A 21,316-nucleotide genomic window follows, 5' to 3' on the forward strand; every position below is an offset into this window, starting at 1 on the left:
GGGTGTGTATAGAGTGCTGCTGTGAGTTAAGCTACAGTAGCTGTGTTTGGCTTTTCAGACGTTGTAAACACTGATTTAAACTATTTTATTCATTCTTGCTGACATAGAGCTTGTATCTTGCGCATCATCTCAATGTGAATACTATTTGTTCAGCTTGGGTTAGCTGATGGGTGGTAATTGCTAAGTTTCTGTACCTTGATTGTATGTCTGAGACCAAAATAAGCCAGGAACCAGGCTGCTTGTCAACTAGAAAATGCAAATTCCAGGGCAGAGTCAGGAGCTCTAAGCTTAAATAGGATTTTCGCCTACATGAACTAACAAGAATTTTTGGCCTTTCTGTGATTAATAAACCAAGCGGAAATACAACCATTAAAAAGGAAAAAGAAAGAAAAAGGAATAAGCGTAAGTGGATAGTTGAACTGACTGTTTCATTATTTTTGCAGCTACCATTAAGTGGTTTCTAAGCATTATCTCAATTTGTGAGATAAAGAGTTTGTTAATTCCATTTCACACGAGAGAAACTGTGACATGGGAGGCTCAGGTCCGCAGTATCCTTTAGCTTTGGGTTCCCAATGTGAGGGGCATGGGAATGCATTTTGAGACTACCCAGTGCCATTCTGTACAGCCTGCTGACTTAGCTTGTGTTGCTGATGGCTGTTTCCTTGCTTCATACACCTTTTGCTTCCAAGCCACCCACCTTCTATTCCTGGCTTTTTCACCCCTCCAGCATTTTTTGGTGCTCCCTGTTCAAGCCTGCTCATGCTTCACCTCTGCATATCCCCTTCCTTACTTATTTAGCCTTGCTCTCTCCCAGGGGTTCAATTTTCATTGCTCTTTCCTTACATAGACATGGGTTTCCTTTTCTTTCCCTCCACATCCATTCCACTCAATCCCAATCCTCCTTTCAAAGACACCCCATCTAAACTACCTTCTGTTTTTTTTCCCTGCTAAAGTAGGCCAAGCAACATACATACATCGTTTGCTGCTTGGGATCATGGACACTGCTTAGTTGTACCCATGGTGAGGCCAGCCCAGGCATGGCACAGCTACAACCTTTAGAGAGGGCCTCTCTTGCAGCCTAGAAGGCTGTCTTCTCTTGGAAACTGCAAGAGATATACCTTCCTTTAAACAAATCTTACATCTTACTCTGAAAACTGGGCATGACCCATGAGAATTGGCAGATTATTTTTTTTTAATGTGGGAAAAAAATATTGTTTTGCCTAATATGTTCCCTTTTCTGGCATCTCTGCATTCTCCCTAAATAAGGTTGAGGCAAAAATCTAAGAAGAAAAATCTCAGGCTGAAAGGCTGAAATGTGGCAAAGTTATAAGAAACTGAGTATGGGCAATAGATAATGCTCAGGACCACTGTTTGTAGGCCACACTGCTCTCTGGTTCTTAAGCAATATTCTGAAGTGAAATTCCAACATAAGGTCGGCATGCGGACATACCAGGTAAGAAAAGTTGATTGATACAGTGCAAAGACATCAGAAGAGAAAGCTATGTAGAGAGGAAGAAATTGATGTCATTTATTGCTGACATGGCTTTCCCCTGTATCTGTCTTTCTCCCTTTCTTATTTGTTCCATTGGATCCAGAAATGAATACAAATTAGTTTAATAAATTTTCCCAACTGAGATACAAAACATTTGGAAATTATTTTAAAATACACCATGCAGCTGAAATGTCATGCTTAATTTTAATCTGCAGCATGCGGCTAATATCCTCTGGCTATTTCAACGGTGCAGAAGATTGTAATTATTCACCTGTTAAAGTAAATGCGGCTTTAACAAGTCCGATGACAGTGAAACAGGAGGAGTGGAGAGGACAGGTAGACAGATGCTGTCTCAATATGTCAGCTGTGAATAATGCCTTTGTGGCTCTTTGGGAGGAATTATCTAGCTATAAAAAAAAAGTCTATATTCTAAAGTGGACTGTTTCCTGTAGTAGTAACTTTTTCTAGATTTTCCTTTGACGAAGTTTTCCCAGTGATGGTATTGCAACAGAGAAAGCGCTAGTGCAGTTCCCAGCTGGTATAACACACCCTTTCTTATGGAGATGAAAAAAATAAGTGAGATGACATAAAAATATCATCAGTGGTGACCAAACCACTCTTTTGTAAGTGCTATCCAATATTGTATTTAAAGGAATAGCTGCTTTCTGCTTCCCCTCATCAGCATTTTTGCATTTTTTGCCTTTGATCAAAAATTTATAGGGCCTCATTCATCAAGCGGTTAATTCACGATCGCTCCTGTCCCTTGAGTGTCACTGGCACGACAGATGACCTTTGCAATTGTGACTGAGGCTTGTGGCCTACCTTGGGACAGATGAAGGGATGGGGGAGCCTTTTGTTGGGTTTTTTTGCCTGGGTGTCAAGAACTGGTCCTCCCGCAGGCTATGCTGGTACGCCAGTGTCACCATAAGAGGGCTCTTTGAAATCCTCTCAGTGATGTGTCCATCTCCTGTTGATTTTGTCCAGCAGAGGGTGGAGTTAGGTCACCGAGTGGTGGACTTGCCCTGCATCTCAACAGGTGGACTTGGCTTCAAAGCATAAGCTGTACGAGAGGCTGCAGGTGACTAGCACAACGTCCAGGACACACGATGTTTGGGTCTGGCTTTAGTTACGTGGCCACACCACATATTGGAACATTGTGTCACATTAGGAGCTTTTTTCTGTCATATAGTAAAATATAGAAAACTGAGCTGTTTCCTCATGGTGGCTGGGGGAATTTCTCTTCTCCTGAGACCTAAGCTCTAGTAAATGCACTTCACCACTTGCTTTTGCCCAGTGTTGCATCTTTGGTAGGTACTGTTCTGCACAAACTCAATTTTAATATTTGTATTTCATTTTTGTTTTAAGAAAAACACCTTGATCTTAGGTCTGTCCACACTCATCTCAGTTAATGTTGGGTAGTTTAAATCATAAAAATCTTTCTCATGGGAGGCTGTGCCCCTGTAGCAGTAAAGAGATCTTGGCTCATCAAACTCGTGTCACTCGCACATGGAAGGTAAAAAGCACTTTGAAGTGGTAATGAAGTAAGCTGCTGCTGCTTAACAGAAAGTTTTGATAAGATCATATTCGTTAGAGGGGTACCTATCAGAAGAGCTGTAATTCGTTTTATGGAAACAAAGATCCCAATGGAAAGTAGTTAGATGGGAAGATCTAACTGTTCACCTTCTTACCAACTGCCTCCTCCTCCCTTTTGTGCATTTCCTTTAGAGTAGGTGGTCCTGGGCCATCACCCATCTAGAGAGAGTGGCAGAGTTTACTGATAGCTTCAGAGCCCACAACAGATGATGATGTTGTGGTTTTCAGTTTAAGCACAGTGAGAACATCTTCAGGTCTTTCAGCCTTTTCTTTTCTCCTCTGGGAAAAATATTACGTTTTCCGGGTGAGTGGAGAGCTCACTTGTCCCTCGCAAGGCTGTGATAGTAATGTCATACTTCTCCCATTCTCCACACTGTGCTCAAAGCATCTATGTTCCCAAATTCTCGTTCCTTTTTCTGTATCTTGTGGGATTTTAATCTTTGTATCCTTTGTGCTTTCTCTGGGCTTGGTTGAATACATTACAGTGCAATTTTTTGAAAAATGCAGGATAGGTGTCTATTTTATACCTCACCCTGCTTTGGCCCTGAATATTACTTTATCTGACCTCTATTTTTCAATTTGTCCAGCTTAGTAAACCCTTTTGGCAGAGTGCTGAAGCCCATCAGACATTTCAGAGTCAGGGCAGCACCCCAGTCCCTCAAACACTTCAAGTCATGCAATCTCTTAGATAGAGGAAATAATGAAAGAAACAACAGATGGTAGCTTTCCGGACAACTGAGCTATTTGTGGAAAAATCAGATTTTAAAGAGATTGAAGCAGTTGGAATGCTTTGGGACAATCAAGATCAAGCATGGGTAATATGCACAGTGTATTATTAAAAACGGGAGGCCAGAGAGTGAGTTTTAGATTTTTACTTGCTGATTCTGTTGGTTTTGAGGCTTGAAAAAAAATCACTGTGGGAACAGTCAAATACCCACTTCAAAGAGATGGGACAAAATGCCAGGACCTCTCTGGTGTTTCCCAGTACACTATGGCCTGTAAAATCCTGGTTTCAGTAACCATATATTGGCTTGCCTGTTAAATACATAGGTGCAGGAAAGCCCCTTGTGATTTCTAAAACAAAAGATTAGTGTGAACATCAGCTACTCATGAAAAGCTGACAATACAGGAACGGGTCTCAGAGGTTTTAAGAAAGGATGTGATGGTACAAGATTGTCCAAGGGCCCTAATGGAAGATAATTAGACTCCCTGAACATGAACATATCTGGTAGCTTAGCGGGATGGGTTTTTTAAGCAACCGGACTTGAGCCATGTCCTCAAACACTGCATGGCAAGGACAGGAGAACAGTGTTGTCCTTCCATGTCCTTCCCTCCTCCCGCAGCCACAGCAGGTTGCTCAGACCTCTTCCTGAGGGCCCTCTCTGGGCCCGTCCAAATCCCTGATGGACTGCAGCAGTTGAGCTTGCTGGGGGAAGAAGTGGGGTCACAGCAGCTCTTTTCCCCCTTAGGTTTCCATGAAGTGAGCATGGCGGGCCACTCTTCATGTCCATCTAGTGCCAGGTGGAAAGTCGTGTCTCTAGAGAAAACACTCCCTAGGTTAACACAAAGAGGTGGATGAAGTGGTGGGCTTGTGGGGCTGCATCAGGCACGTTCCCTGTCACGAGGAGGAGGGCAGTGTCTCAGCTGCTGCACAGAGAGTTTGTCCCTACCGCAGCCCCAACGGGAGGGAATGGCTCTGTGTCTTCTGCCTCTATATTTAATCACAGTGGGAGTCGAGTGGTGGGGTGGAGAGCTCACAAATCACAACAAGCATTTTTGCTCCCACTTCGTGGGGTTGTAGCAGCGTGACAACTGTTAACAACTTCCTACTTGGGTAAATTATATCAGACACCGCTTTGCAAAGGTTGCTGTAATGACTTTTTAACAAGAATTTATCCAGGAACCATGACACAGAGCGTAAGTAATTGCAATCATACGGTATCTGTGTCATTGATGGTTTCTGCTATTTTGTGGTAACTGCTATAATACCATGTATAATTGTAAAGAAATAGAGTATTTTTCTGCTTTCTTAAGAATAAGAATTGATGCTGAAATAGGGAATAGTCCCTAAAATCTTGGTGTGTATTCATGTAAATCTATGTAGTATGAAATACAATCTTTCCCATCTGATACCATCTAAACTAATGTTGCACACAGGTAACTACTCTCAATTGTCTCTGCTTCTGAGTTAAATTTTTAGATATCGATATAATCATCTACCATGTAAATCACTCATTGTGTTGGATTTGTAAGAGAAGTAAGACTGACTCTGGACATGAGTGTGTCTTGTGTTATTAATGTGTGACTCCTTATTCTTGAAAGACTCAAATGAGATTTAAAAAGAAGGAAAATTCTGTGTTCTTATAAGTCTTCTTTATCAGTATTTGAAGATTCTGTGATTATGTAATTAGGAATGTTTGGGCAAGGCAAAGAATAATTTACCTTGCTTTTGTGGGTGTAGCTTTCCAAACAAATTATATTCGTGCTATTGCTTCTGGGAAGATCTGCATTTAAATCAATCACAATACAGTAATGATTTCTGCTAATAATACACCTTCACTTTTTCCAGGGAAAATATGTCTGGTGTGTGTCAGTAAAAGGAGGTCATTGAAAAAAAAAAATTAAAAATGCTGAGGCAGGAATGAAAGCAACGTCATTAACTTAGAATAACTGAATACTGCCAAACTAGATCTAAGTCAGACCAATCCCTCTCACCCAGAAGAACCCAGTAGGTTGAACTCTGTCTAAGTTTTTTTATCCACCTAGAGCTTTTATGGATGAATTTATTTTTAAAGAAGGGTTAACAGATAAACTGACAGAGTGTGCCTCTTGTGAAACCTGTCAGTAGAAATGAGTAGTAAATACCTGTTGATTTTTTTTTTTTTTCCACAGGCATCAGGGTTACGTTTATACCTACAGAGTGTCCAAGACAGAATCTGGGTCCTGGAGTGCTGAGGTGTGTATTTCTCCTTTCTCTTCTGAAAATTTCTGCATCCTTTTTGATGTTCATATTGATTTAATGAAATATATTCAAATTATTCATGTTTCTGCATCATCTGATTTTCATCGAAGGTAATCGATCTTGAGTGCACCCATTACTAGGATGTCTTGGTGCCACTTCTGACAGTCTTGAACTCATAAATTAATTCCCTGTTACATTTCAGGTGTTGCATAATGCAATAGTGCATTATTTTGCATCATTTTAAATGGCAAAAAATTTGTGTTTTTGTAATTTGACAAGCACAATCAGTTCCCTTCTATCCCACATACCATTAATGTTGGAATATTTAAGGAAATTATTTTCAATATCTACAGTGTTTTAAAGTTAATTTATCTCCAGATTAATTCATCATTACTGCAAAACATATATAGGGTAGCCTAAACTTGATACAAAATGTATTTTCTCCCATATGATAAGAACCTGGTAATTCAAGTGTAGAATGACACCATTTGCAACACAGACAATTGTTTGGGTTGGTGGAATTGGAATGTTAACCTGTGTTTCTTTTATGCAAGTCTTGTTCTTTGGATGTACTCTGTGTATTAGTTTACAATTAGCTTTCTGTTTGCACAGTAATGAGCGCTGATTACAAATATTAAATAATTCCTAGACAGGCATAATTCCATGGCCATTATTATAACAGAAGTGCTCTGGAAGACAAGACTGATTCCTGGGGTTACTGAGAAGCAGATGGGGGAGTAAAAGTGACTCATGTTACTGTGGAGTAAATAATTATCGATGTCACCCTTGGGAATGGTACCCAGGAAGAATTTGCTCATTCGTTCCTGTAAGGCATCAGGAGCACCCGGTAGATTTGCACTGCCCAAGCAGAAGGGTTTTTGGGATGGGGTGGGGGTGGTCATGCACTCAGCATGCCAGGGTGAGCACTCGTGTCTCAGGAGGGATGCTGGGTGTGGTGGGTTCACCCTGGCTGGACACCAGGTGCCCACCAAAGCCGCTTTATTACTCCCTTTCTTAACTGGACAGGAGGAGAAAGATAACAACAGGGAGATCACGCAGCAATTACCATCATGGGTAAAACAGACTCGTCTCAGGGAAATTGATTTAATTTATTGACAATCAAATCAGAGTAGGTTAATAAGAAAACCCACCAAATCTTAAAACACCTTCCCTACACCCCTCCTTTCTTCCTGGGCTCAACTTCACTCATGATTTCTCTATCTCCTCCCCGCAAGTGGAGCGGAGGGATGGGGAATGGGGGTTGTGGTCAGTTTGTCACATGTTGTCTCTGCCGCTCCTTCCTCCTCAGGGGAGGACTCATGCTCTGCACCCTCTCCAGTGTGGGGTCCCTTCCAAAGGAGACAGTCCTCCATGAACTTCTCCAACATCAGTCCTTCCCACATGCTGCTGTTCTTCATGAACTGCTCAAGTCTGGGTCCCTTCCACAGGGTTCAGTCCTTCAGGAATAGACTGCTCCAGTGTGAGTCCCCCACAAGGTCATAAGTCCTGCCAGCAAACCTGCTCCAGCATGGGCTCCTTTCTCCATGGAGCCACAGTTCTGCCAGGAGCCTGCTGGTATTATACAGAACTGCGACAACTCATCCTCCATCACCTCCACTGTATTTTTGGCAAGCCTTATATTTATTTCAGTGTAGGTGTCCTGAAAGCCCAGAACTCTCAATACATCCTCTGCAGGAACAGGTGCTAGCTACAGAACCATGATACCCACCCTTCCCTTAAGCAAACAGAAACTTTTAAGTAAGTGTTGCTAAGACTCAGCTGCTAGAAACAGCAGCCTAAATCAAACTTATCCCCATGAAATGTACCTCCAAGGACAAAATAGGCTGCAGCTGGTGCTTTCCTGTCTCTGCTTCCTTCCCTGTGGCTGTTTAGTCTCTGATCAAGCTCAGGTCTTGCCCATCTTTCAAGGATGAGGCAGGAAATCAAAACAGTACTGGTAAAATCCCAGCCAGTGTGAAGCCCCCAGCTGGTGCCAATGAGGCAGGATTTAGCCCATGACTGCTGGGTGAGAGCAGTGTCCCTCGGGTCCAGCATGACCTATACTTGTCCTCCCATGTCTTTGGTGGGGAGGAGTTATTTCAAGAATGCCCCAAAGGATTTAAAAGAAGTGCTGGATTTTTAATTAAAAGCAGACACAATTTCATTTCAGTGTTTGAAAAGATACTAACATAGAAAGATAGAAAACCTCCCCCTTTTAATAATTTGGTAACATTTTGCTGCTGCCTTTGTTCAAGAGACAGACAGGAATACTGAATCAAGATGTAAGCCTACTGGTTTGAATGCTCAGAGAAAGGTTTGCAAAGCGGCTGTGTCCATGCCTGAATGTAGCGGTGTAAGGACTTCCCGTCCCCAGTAAATGCCAGGTAACTCCCTAGATTGCCTCACTAGTATTTCCAGGCTGGAAGTGTCTCACTGATAAACCCCAGGCTGGAGGTTAAAACACTGGCTGCAATAAATCAGGGTCAGAAATAGTGAAAGATCACTTGGGAATTTGCCTAATAAGTATGGGAGGCTCTGGGTTTTTCTTGTAGTGATTAAGAAATTGTCCCTCTTCCAGCCTTATAGCACCACACTGCTGGAAACCAGTCTTAATGCAGGGAGGCTGTGATGCCCTGGTGGGGAGGAGGAGAGCAGTAAGGCTCATTGACTCATTTTAGGTTGCCACATCAGGTGGTCTAAGTGCAGGGATGGCTCCTCCCCTGGGAGGTGTGTACATTTCTGAGGGCAAGACTTCTGTGCCAGTGCCCAGTGTGCGGCAGAGACTTTCACCACCCAGCATCCCCTCTCACCTCTCACCCTTTGGTTTTGCAGACAGCGCCTGGAGTCCACCGGAGGCTCTTTCGGAAAATGCACAACCTCATTTCGGCCTTCCAGAAACCCAACCAAGGCATCATAACGCCCTTGAAGCACCCGGTCATCAACCATGCGAAAGCCCCAGGTATTCACGGGGAGGAGGGAGCCTTGGCTGCAGCTGAGCAGAGCCCTCCAAGGAGGTGAGGATGGAGGTCTTAGACTTTTTTGCATCTTTATTTTTCTCAGGGAGAAATGAAGGCCATGACTTCCACCTGCAGCCATCATGAAGACATGTCCCCAAGTGTGACATAACCATATCTTCCAATGTCTCCTCTAGTCCACACTCTAGAACAGAATGACTTATATGCTAGTTTATACAACTCCATGAGTTTTCTTGTAACATTTGCAGAAATGTGTATTTCATAGAATTTCTGGCTCAAAATTTAGAAGTTTTAAGTTTCAGAATGTTTTGAATTAAGGTTGGTTTTTTTTAGTTTTCTAAGATAAAAAATATCAACTACTAAATAGTGTAATGCCTTTGTTTTCTCTTTGTACTCTCAAATAGAAAATATTTTTCACTTCCACATTAGTTCCTAATTAATAATTAGTTACTAATTTTACATTACTTAACTTTGGACTCGCTTTGTTGTAGTTGGTATTTATGCAGAACTGGGCAAGTCCCCTTTTATAGTCTTCAGAAAATTGCTTACTTTGAAGTGTCTTTGCCTTGGTGGGTGGTGTGTCTGTCATTCATACAGTTCTTAAAGCTATTACAGAAGTGGCACCATGAAGATGCCTGCTAACATCAGCACACCAGGTGCTCTGCCCTGTGACTCAGCAGAACTGGCCACCACTGCCTGAATGTACAAACTTTGTGGTTTGCACAAACAAGCAAAAGCTTAAGCAATGCACAAAGTAGCAGAGAACAACCAATGAAGTGCAGAACTCTTAAACACTGTATGGCCACCTTTGGGTTGCTCTGGCTAAATATCTTGTGCCTATACTTCCAACTTCTTCTGTATGTTTCCTAAGAAGTGAAGAGGCATTTTCCAGAAACACCAGGCTACAGTGTTGGGAGAACAAACCAGAACAAATTCCACCCAACACGGCCAAGCCATGGCTCAGCAGCAGAGTGAGAGTCACCGCAGCTCCTTGGGGCTGGTGATGGCTCTCGAGGCAGCAGCCACCTCCCTGCAAGGGTCCCAGTGCATATTTGTATCTTCATACAGGGTACCTACACAGGGGTACATATCCTGCATGTATCCTCCTTCAACAGTGTGTTAAAAACCCCTCCACCCTTAACCTACTTAATTTTTGGTCTCCTGGATCCTGCCTTGTTGTGACCTCACTAAAGGCAAGCTGGATGTGACAGAGCTCAACGTGCTGCAGGTGTGGGATTCAGCAAGGTTACGCTGTGCCAAGCAGCATTTGATAAGGCTGGAAGGTTTTCCCCGTCGTGACAGAGACCCGGGAGCAATACAGTTGCAAAGGTGAGATGATTTCAGTTCATTACTCAGTTTCAGCCTAAATAGTGGCCAAATTTTATTTGTGGTGAAATGTTCTGCCTTTCCCTGCTAGTCACATCATATTTTACTCAGTGTTTGCATGTGTGCCTCCTTGTTACAATTGCTTTTTGGTTGAAACAAAAGGTATTATCTTAATTCAGTGCCATACAGTAGCAGATCCAGCATGACTTACTCTTTAATAAAATATTTACATGCTTTTTTTTTTTTTTTCCCAATCGTTACATAATGCAGCAAATGCCAGCCATGGAGGTGCTCAGCTGCCCCCCACCAGCACCGAGTGCGGCACCCGCAGCACCAGCTGCCTTGCTGTCACTTGTGCCCATCAAACCATTCCCTCCTCCTCTGTGCCTTAAAGGTTTCCTGGCTTGCTGCGTGCCTGCTCCTTGGTCGCTCCTCTCTGGCTTCGTGCTCCTGCAAACCATCCTCCCCCCAAGCCAGGAGACCTGCTGGGTGCTGGCAGGGAGCCTGTGTGCCCCCGGGCTTCCCCGCAGAGCCCTTCTGCTCTCTAAGTGCTGGGTCTAAACTCCTGGTTTACATGACTTCTCCCGGGAGCAGAAAAGGGTGTGCTTGGAAATGGTCCGTGGCGTATGATTGCACCGTGGAGGACCATTGGGAACCATTTTGCCCAAGGGCTGTTTCCTATAGAAATGTCCTATTGACCTCAGGCAGAGGCTGTCAGTGCTGCTTGTGCAAAGCCTGTGGCACAAGAGCAGCAGCCGCTCATCTGCTCTGCAGGGCAGTGAGCTGAGGATAACTGGTTTGACTGTGGTTGACTCCAGAAGTGCATTGCTCTTCTTAAAAAATACATAAAATGGGCCAGAAGATGCCTTTTTTTTTTTTAAGCTGAGAATGTTGTTTCAGTTTCTGATGTAAATTATTAAGACAGAAGCTTGTTTGTGTTGTTTCTTTTGGGTACCCAAGGGCCTGGAATTGCTGTAGGCTTAAACAAGTTGGAAACAGAGAGAGACGCTCATGGTACCTGGGGGACAAAGAGTCGGTGTTTGGCTTTGGGAACGGCAATATGGAAATTACATAGATTTCATGCATTGACTTAGGTGTGAAGAGCTACAGATGCTTTTAGAGAGCAGCAACCACATTTTGTGGGTATGATTTCCCAGGTAATGCTTGTTTCATCTGCTTCTTCCTTCCCACCACCCCAGGCTGCTGGGCTGCAGCCTCTTGCGGCTGCGGTTGCTCTGCCATGACCCACCCCCCTCACCCCCCAAGTCTCCCCTTCCCCTGGGTGCTGCACCCCCAGCTCTGACAGCTGATTTTGCAGCTCATGGCGAGGACTCTGTGCCTCTTGCCTCGGCCCTCCCTTCTCTGCCTTCTCCCCAGAAAGGGCAGTGCAGCTCCTCTGCAGCAGCTAACCCTGCTACAGCTCTGGTTTTGCCTCCACCAAGCACGCACTACTCCCCGGCTGCGACAGACCTGCAGCACTAAATCAATACCATCTCCCAGGCTGGTTTTCTTCCCGCTTCTACTAGAGCATCCCTTCGCTTCCCTTTTATCCATCCAGCATAGCTCTTGCAGCCTCAGCCCTCACACTGGGTTATTGCCCAGCCCAGCTGCTCCGATCTGGTTTTCACCACATAACCTTTCCTTTAGCCTTAAACACTCCTTCCGCCCCTCTGGTTCACCATCTCCTCCTCTCTGCTGCATGCGCTGGGCTTTTTATTTTTCTCACAAGCATCTTTTTGATACACACAGTCATTCATCATCATCTATTTGAGGCAGCTCTACAGGACGCACAGGTACTTGCACTCTGCTCTCCATCTCCTACCACCACCCTTGACTTCACCCACTCAGTTCTCAGGAGTGCAAAGTCATTTAGCAGAATTTTTTTCGCTCTCCCGTTTATTCTGATGAGATGTAATAACCTGCACACAGAAATTGCCTGTGATTTCACCTGCAGTGAAACCTGCAGTTATAGGCACGGACTTTGGCAAATCAGAAGTAAAATGAAATCTTGCTAGCAGCCCCCGGACCCCCAGCTTTTGAATCAACCAATATTTTCTGAAGCCCTTATTTAGTTGCATGGAAGTACCCTTTACTGACATGAATATCCCAAATACAGGGTTGTAAACAAAGACAACATCACACACCATCAGTTTGCACCTTTATTTTTAAAAAATGAAATAGTCAAAGTACTTTCTTTTTCAAATATCGACACATAATATATTAACTTTCAATATTTACAGCGTGTTGCTGGGATGTTCTTGTAGAAAATGCATGCTTCTGGCCTGAAACCCAGAGCAAAATGCATCAGACCATTTAACTGCAGCCATATAACATAAACCTGTACAGTATCCAGTCACTATTCAGCACAGGAGTTAGAGCAGGAATAAAAAAATTGGGATCTATTGTTTCCTAGCAATGAGGCTGAGGCCGTTATAACACAATTTCTGTAAGATCAGAACCTTTAACTGGCGTTAGACAGAAACTGAAGATCTTGGCATACATTGTAAACATTTTTACTGTTGATGAGAAAGCTAAAAAGGAACATTACTTTGACATATATCATATGCTATGCTTCTCTTTCTCGCTTATTGACACTTCTGCCTGAAGAGTATGAAGACTTTAATGTTTTATCATGGTTCATACAAGTAAAATACTGTCAAGGACACGATCTGATATACTAACATTTATTAAAAGGCTAAAGTCCACCACGAGATCTAAGGAAAAACTGGAAATTGTCAAACACGTTTCCTTAGACAAATAATGGCAGGTGACAAATGCCCGGACAAATCCACAGCGAGTCCGACTCCACCATTCCCAGTTTCTGCCGAGAAGCGATTTCTCTGGCAGTCAGGGTGCTTTCGACCTGGTAATGTTTTGTGTCAAGGAGAGGTTTAAATAACAGTCAGCATTTGAAAGGGAAAACCCTTATGGCTGTCGGCGGCAGCCTGATCTGAGTGTCACCGCGTTGGATCGGCCGCGCTACGGCAAATGCCCCCGCGCAAGCGAACGCCCTGCCCGGGCTCTGCCCAGCTCGTCTCCCTCGGGCTGAAAGAGGAGCTTCTCTGCCTAAACCCCTTTCACCTTTAGAACCGTACCTCCAGAACTGCCAGCAGTGCCCATCACCATGGCTCTGTGACCCCAGCCCCAGCTGCCGGTGGAGCGGGAGCTCGGCGGGCAAGGGGGTGCAGGGCCGGGGCCAGCACTGCGGAACCGCTCGTGGCCACAACGGGAGGCCACGTCTACCCAGCTAGTGTCCAACAGGACGTTGAAGGGCCCAAACCAAACAGCTAGGACGTGTATACCGAGATGCACATTGACCAGTTCATATATATTTATTTGGCTATGTTCTACATAGATATCTATATATATATATTTATACCTTTGAAATGTTCTAGATTTGCTAAATAAATATGAAAGCAAAGGAAACATTACTTGTACACACTATTTGTTTGGCTGTCATAAAAAAAATAGCACGTGTTTCTTATGGTAGATACTTTGCTACAGGATAGTGTGCAATAGTGGCTTTTATTTTATTTTATTTTATTTTATCTTATTTTATTTTTATTTCATAATATTATTTTATTTTTTTCCACTTTCTGAATCTGGTTTGCAGTGCAGAATGCTAGCATCAAATTATCTGATCTAAATAACAGTAAAAATTTCCATGCCATTATTTTTCTCATTTGGGTCTCTAGGCTATAGTGCAAAAAAAAAAAAACAAAAAAAGAAAAAAAGGGAAAACCTACAAAAAACGACACTGAGAAATTGGTCTAACTACTAGGAAAAAAAAATGGAGACTGAAATATTCCCTGCCTCCATCTGAGGTTTCTCATGAACAAGATGGTCCAAAGCTATTTGTTTTCACGAATCACTGCTGGCTGGCCCATGTGTAGCTACAACTTCAGTCTCCAGTGCTCTTTCAGTAATAACTTGTTTCTTTAGCACTGTTATCTCAACACTCAACATTTTTATACAGTTTCCTAAACTTCTGAAACTGTTACGATGAAAGCATTTTTTTTTCTTTTGTATATGGGCCATGAAAAGTCACGTGATTCTTTATACATCCACATTCTCATAATAAATATTGTTCAAAAATGTATTTTAGACTGCACCCAGGAACTGGGAAAATGCCAAATCAACTTTCAGAGACAAACTTGTAACACATTTCACTCTTTGACCTTTTGGCATAATATGAGAACAACAGTAATCAAGGCAGTATTAAAAACCACAGCTGTAGGTAATACAAAGTGCATTTCCTGCATATAATACAAATATAACTTTAAGAAACTAAAGGCACAAGCTAACTAAATATGTATTACATACTAGAAATGCACAGTTCAAGGTAATTCTAATAGCTTCAAATATTTGTTTATAATGGATATTTAAAGCAGTTTGAGAATGATACCTCATTAGTGAATTGCAAAAAAGTATAATCGCTTAAAATATAAGTAAAATAGACTCTAATATTGACATCTTGGATCAGTGATAAAATACATCATCACATTTATGAATGCACTCTCTATATACAATTCATAAATTATTGTTCCATTGATTAAAAGCATATTAGAGGCTCAAGGATTTGAAGGTCCATTTTTAGGCTGGTGTGGAGGTATTCAAATTCTCCGTGATTGTATGGAAAATTACAGAAATCAGAGCTGTCAAACCTGGACGTTGTCAGCTCCCAATTCTGTACATTAGTTAATGATGAGCCCGATCAAAATGTGTATGTGCAGATTTTGGTCCACAGTTCCCTCTGTCTGGGGAGTAGAGGGTGGTTTGAGGGGCCAGGCTCTCGCTCAGCCTGACCCTGCACCCCCAAAGCTGCACTGGCTCCCGGGGGAGCGGAAGGAGTCTGGAAAGAGATGCTAATGGTGTGAGGCTGAGACCCGAGTCCAAACCCCCGGGGGGTTCTGGTCCCAGGTGGCAGTTCAGGCTCATCTCTAACTTTGGTACAGTCTGCTCCACTTGCCCAAAAACAAGGGAAAAAAAGAAAACTGGAAAGAAAGGAAGAAAGACAAAGAAAGCCCTTTGTTGGCTTTCGTAAATATGAGCAGAAATTGTTTCAATATATTTACTATGTCTGTTTTGAAAGAAATGTGCAATAACATCACTGTTACGGATACACAGGCTCTATAACAAGACTTCTAGCTCCCTCCGAAAGTCAGTAAAGGAAATCTGCTTACTTGTCCCTCCCTCCCTGTGTGCCCTCCCTCCCCTCCCCATAATCAGGTCTTTTAGAAATGACAAGCTGAAAGAAGGATCACCTACTCTGCCATGAAATAACTGTGCCAGCAGCGCATGATACCTTGGGAAATAAAAATTTCTGCCCATGCAATATAATGCTTTTCTATGTGCTCTAGATATTGAGCTGAAAAGTGAAGAGTCATCCCCGAAATGTTCTACGTTTATCAACATATTTACTATCCACACTTAGGTTCATCAACTCGCAACCCAGCAATCTTCAGACTGGAAAAAATGAGTAATACAACAGGATTATTAATTTGAGATGAAAAGAACGCGATGTCTAAACCCAACAACACTGCAATTTCCTAATGATCTGTGAAAAGACGAGTCCTGGCCCAATGACTACGACAGGACTGATCCTGCACGGCTTGTTGTCACTGCACTGTGTGGGCTCTACCAGTTGGGGAACAAGGCTTGCCCCAAAACCACTGAGTTAAAGCCCAATCTGGAGCACACTGATACCAGTGGAAAGACTCCTGCTGACTGCAGTGCTCACAAAGCCCTTCTTTGGCCACCCCAAGGCCTGGCTGAAGCCCAGCAGTGCAGTGCTATCCTGCACCCCTCTGCCAGGAAGGTCAGCAGCTCTACACATGCTGCTGAGTCCCAGTATAACCCAGTGCCGAGGGGAACCTTGGGAGAGAAGCCCCCATATCCAAAAGGAGATGCAATGTGGCGTTTGTCACTGGGTGGCTACAAGAGGTGAGAGGTGGCTACGGCTGAGCAAAGCTAAAGGCCATATGGGACAGCCTTTTACATACTGTATCCAACACAAGTCGGGTGTCCCAGCTCAGAGAATCCCTCAGATCATAGCTGTGAGGAATGACATGCACGGGGTTGGTGAGCAGCTATGAAGTTTCCACACACGGTCTGGTTTCCGCACGCAATCCCTTGAACTTATGGGAAATAACACTGGGATAAAAACTACCCAGTAAACACGGGTTGCAGACTCAGGCTCTGTAACCTTGTAAATAATTGGTGAACTATTAAATCAACAACAACAAAAAAGTCGTGTTTCTTTAGAAGAAGGCAGAGCATGCTGCGCTCTCCCCTACCCCGCAGGGATGTGCGGTGTCACCCCAGGCACCTCGCGTGCAGGTCGCGCTGCTCAGCTGTCAGGACTCTGCTTCTGAAATTTTTGAATACTGCCACACAAGAACTAAAAATCGTCACTGTCATCTCTCAAAGAGTTAAACGAACAATATTAAAATACCATCTTCTGTCACATTTAAAGGCAGTTGGATATGTTTTTTCCTCTATATTTATATATACAGAGTTCTGATCTAGAAAAACCAATACAATAAACCATTTTACGTTTAAAAACAGGCAGTCTTTGGTGACGCAAAGGCAGAGATTTTCTTTGTTACCTTCTGCCTATTTCACTCTGTCTCATAAAGTGAATATTATTGGCACTGTCAGAAAGTTCGAGATACTGCTCTACTGATAAAACAAAATATCCATCGTAGCCTTGTACCCGCCCAGTGCTTAAAAGCTGCTGTTTCTCTCCATCTGTCCATGCCCTAATACCTTCTTCCCCTTCCTGCAGCCGTCTCTGCTCCTTAGTCCAGGCCTGAGCCACGGCTCTCTGCCTGGCTATCTCTAAGACATGGTTCTTCTCTTCTTCCACTGTTGTTCCATACCGAACATTAAAGCACAGCGCGCCGTGCTGGAGCTGGATGTCAGCAAAGCGTCTAGTCCTCCCGTTGATCACAGAAGTCATCTGTGACACCGTGACGTTGACGCCGTTCTCCAAGATGCGTCGGCCTCCGGTGTTGCCGATTAGGGTCAAATCTTCTTCCAAAGACCCCAGCTTGATGAAGTAATGTGTGTCTCGGCCGTCTATGGTGAAATGCAGGTTCTCCAGATAGTGAGCGTTGTTGAGGATGGCAGCAATGCGCCGGCTGTCCTCGTTAGCCACGCCTATAATGTCAGCTGTCACTATACCATCCTTTATAGCGAATTTGATGCCTTTTCCGAATACTGAAGGAATAGCTGCAAATCTTGGTTGCTTCAGTCCCTCATAGCACTTGCCATCACTGTACCTGGGAGTCATAGGAAGTTGATCCAAGGAGATAAAGTTTCGGAGTTGCTTTTGTAGCTCACACTGAATACCAAGGATAGTCTGGAAAAGAAAATACCAATAAAGTTGGCACGAGAGGCATCTTGCAGTTCATTATAGTGTCTCACACTCCCTACTAAGCAATTAAGAAATAGCTTAGAATGGATCTTCAATTTGTTTGTAAAACATCGTGCACATCTACGGACCCTGGGTATACGCACAGGCTTTCTAATGGCCTAAGGTATTCCTTTCTGTCTCTTGGACTCTTTAGTTTCTAGAAAACAAATGGAAAATATGTTTATCACAAATGCTATTCTCATATTTATTCTTCCAGTCTTTTCTTCCTCTCCTCTTTGAGTTGTTACTCAACATGACTGGTCTTCTGACTCCTAGGCATAGGGAAACCTGAACTCAAAGCAGTACTCTCTCACGTGATTCTATGCTTAGTCTCTGTGCACCTAATTATGTCTTCTGCAAAACAGCAATAACAGCTTTTATAGTTCATTCTTTAAGAAAAGCAGGCCGTGAAGGTCTCAACACACTAGAACAATAGAAAACATGCATGTACACCAGATCTGCAGATCTTGCTCCCCATCGAGGCTAAAAATCCCTTACTCCAACCATCTATTTGTCTTTTATCCCTATACCGGTCACTAAGCTTTTTCTGTTCCTTTGCAATAGCTTAATATCTCAGTGACAATTTTACATGGACATGCCCCTACACCTGGAACAAGCTCTGACCCTCCAGCCCTCTGCACTTTGTGCAGTAATTTGTGCATGGGAAAAAAAGCATGTTAAATTCTACTAACATGAACTCGCAACACTTTATACTTCCTTTTCCTGACTACATTAGAGAAAAGGCATCTTTTCTCTCTCACCTCTGCAAAACCATATTTCTTGTTAACAGATGCTCGTATGGTCAAATGCAAAACATGAACACCTGCTCAGAATATCGGTAGTTGGTCCTGTTGCAGTTACATTGATCGCTAGACCCTGATAGCTGCTGCATGGCTCTTTGCTGAAAATAAGCCCTGGAGCAAGGTTGAGTTCTACTAATTCCCCTACAAATCCATAGCAACATTTCTGGTTTCCCACAATAATTATACAGATGTACAGACTTGTAAAGCTGTTTATACCCTCAGTGACTTTGCATCTCTTGTGGCATCTTTTCTAACAAATATGAAAATTTGTGCTTTTAATTTTTTATTTCCACATATTTTTTTGTAGCTTTTTCAGTTTTCAGACAAATACCTTTATCCTTTTGCCTATCCTGCCCTTCAAATTTGGATGGTTTCACTGTAAACAGCTACAAAGTTTCTTCACTGTGTTCCTAAAAGCTTCTCCTTAAAACTCTCCTCTGCTCTGATGCCTGTACCTAATGTGACAACATTAAAGTTTCTAGCATTGTTAGACCATTTGCTGCCTATTATGTTGAAAGATACAGTCACATTGCTTCCTTGGTCTCCAATATTTTCTAATCAAATTCCTTAATTTAGTATTAGAAGTAGCTGAACAGAGTTTTTGCTAACCTTTCCAGGATCCCACTCCTGAGTTTTTGTTTGAAGCTGCAGAAGTTCGTATGTTGTCTCCAAAGCTTCTATCTCTGGTTTTGGGAATCCAGGTAGTACGTTGTGCAACTGGAAACCAAACAGCTCTAGCCAGCTTCCAATGTCTACAAAACAAGAAAAGGATGTTGGCAAGAAGGCATGTAAATCCCAGAAAAAAGTGAGGGTAGTCTGCAGAAATCTCAGCTGTGCAGGTTTCACATCAATTTGTGTTTTCAAGTACTGGTTACAGCATTTATTGTAGCAAACAAATTATTTTTAATTGCATTAATTACAAAGCACAGCTATATTCAAATCAATAGTGTACCTTCTATCTATTTATAATGGAAAACATTCAAATTAAGCTTCCTCCATTCTTCCCCTAATTTTAGCACTTAGAAAAGCAGCAGAAACAACTACTAATTATTTTCTTGGTTACCATAAAGACTATAGAAAACAGATCAAGCTCAGTAAGATATTATCTATTAAAGAAATGACTTCAATATATGTAAGATTAGAGCCAAATAGTAACTTTGGATGTACACAAAAGATTTCTGGAGTCTTGAATCCATACCAGAATTTGATCAAAAATTTTATTTTCAGAGAAATGTGTTACTTTTACCTGTTGTATACTTAGCAACATCTTGGATTCTGCCAACTGGGTAATTATTTTCAAATGAGTAGAGATTAAATGGTTGTGGGACAGCATTCAGGTGTTTCCATATATGATGATTTGGTGTTGTCCACCGACCAGCAATGACATCATAGTCCCGCTGACCCAGATGAACTAATTTAGTAAGAGAATCATAGAGCCCTCCATGAAAACCAATGATAACCTGGAAATCTGGATTAGTGTCCTGGTAGATCTCTCCATATGGGGTGTACAAAATTTCTTTTATGACTTGGCCTCGACTGCTAAATACAGCTAGAGGTGTTCCAGTGTTATCACAAGCAACATAATATTCTTCTCCACTGCTTAATTCCATTGCAATGAGATGACCTTGAAGATCATAATATAGGGATGTTATTTCTGAGCTGGTATGATTGTACAAGTGAGTAACTCTTATTGGGTTGGAGAGATCAGCATAGAAGAACTGTAAGTGTTGTCCTAGGTTTGATTTGCTTGCAACTCTTCTTCCAAGACCATCATAACAGTATTGCACAGTCCAGCCAGACACTTTGTTGTACGCTTTGTTCAGCAGACCGTTAGAGTTGTACTCAAAGATCTCATTGCCTCTTTGCCTGAGAAAACCATCTTCGTCCATTTTATATTGAATTTCTCCAAGTCTGGTAATGCGATCTCTCAGATCATATCTCAGAGGAGTGAGGCGCGCACTGTTTCCATGGCTCAGCAAGTTGATGTTGCCATTAAGGTCATAGCTGTAGCGCCACTGGGTTTTATCATTCACAGACACAGTCTGAAGTTGACCATCAGCATCATATTCATAAAAATATCTTGTTATATTGGCATCTACACCTACGCGTATATCACAGATCACCATACGGCCCATATTATCATACTGGATGGTCATCCAGTAAGCGATCGACTTGAGAATTTCATATTGTACTTCAATCACCTGGCCATTGGCACTAAAAATTTTGGTATGTTTCATCACAGTGGTGGTTATAACTTGGTTTAAGTCATAGTTAATTACACTGAATTTCCCAAATTGTTCAGTCCTGCCAGAGACATCGACGTAGCGGTACAGATCTATAGGGAGAGGCGTCTCATTTATCATGGCCTGCATGCTTGTGACACGGAAATTGTTATAGCTGTAGTCAAATCTGGCATTTACAAGCCCTTCTTCACTAAACCTGAAGATCTGGCGACCAATAAGCGGACCTGTCCAAAACAAACAGGGGAAAGAGGAAAAGCAAGAAAAATAATTAATTATATCCACAGTGTACTTACCCTACAGAACTAGCACAGACAAACTGAACTCAGATATACCCTTGAGCCTTCTTGCTGAGTGTCTCAGAAAGTACCATTAACTAAGAATATGTTAGATTATTCTCTCACAAACCTTTATTAATGCTTGCTCTACAAAATATTTATATTTTATTAGCATTTGTTTAAATTAATGCTATTTTATTCATAATTATGATTTCTATTTACTTACAAGA

At 42.5% G+C, this 21,316-nt stretch overlaps 2 protein-coding genes across 4 annotated transcripts in view; one reads left to right on the forward strand and one right to left on the reverse strand.

The window, feature by feature from the left end:
- Positions 1-1,438: 1,438 nt before the first annotated feature.
- Positions 1,439-9,328, forward strand: LOC106895490 (SH2 domain-containing protein 1A-like). Its single transcript, XM_014954922.1, has 5 exons — positions 1,439-1,453; positions 4,813-4,919; positions 5,978-6,041; positions 8,880-9,006; positions 9,108-9,328. Exons 1-5 carry the CDS (start codon positions 1,439-1,441, stop codon positions 9,146-9,148), a joined length of 354 nt encoding a protein of 117 aa, XP_014810408.1. The 3' UTR covers positions 9,149-9,328.
- A 3,166-nt stretch (positions 9,329-12,494) lies between these two features.
- Positions 12,495-21,316, reverse strand: part of TENM1 (teneurin transmembrane protein 1) — a 344,428-nt gene continuing 335,606 nt past the window's right edge. For all 3 annotated transcript variants that reach the window (XM_014955291.1, XM_014955289.1, XM_014955290.1), the window contains 3 exons: positions 19,815-21,035; positions 19,178-19,320; positions 12,495-17,711 (listed from right to left, as the gene is read on the reverse strand). In XM_014955291.1, the coding sequence (XP_014810777.1) occupies positions 16,953-17,711; positions 19,178-19,320; positions 19,815-21,035 (2,123 nt within the window). In that variant the 3' untranslated portion in view covers positions 12,495-16,952. The remainder of the gene's footprint in view (positions 17,712-19,177; positions 19,321-19,814; positions 21,036-21,316) is intronic.

The sequence above is a fragment of the Calidris pugnax genome, unplaced genomic scaffold (genome assembly GCF_001431845.1).
Source record: "Calidris pugnax isolate Ruff unplaced genomic scaffold, ASM143184v1 scaffold38, whole genome shotgun sequence".
NCBI classification, from domain to species: domain Eukaryota; kingdom Metazoa; phylum Chordata; class Aves; order Charadriiformes; family Scolopacidae; genus Calidris; species Calidris pugnax.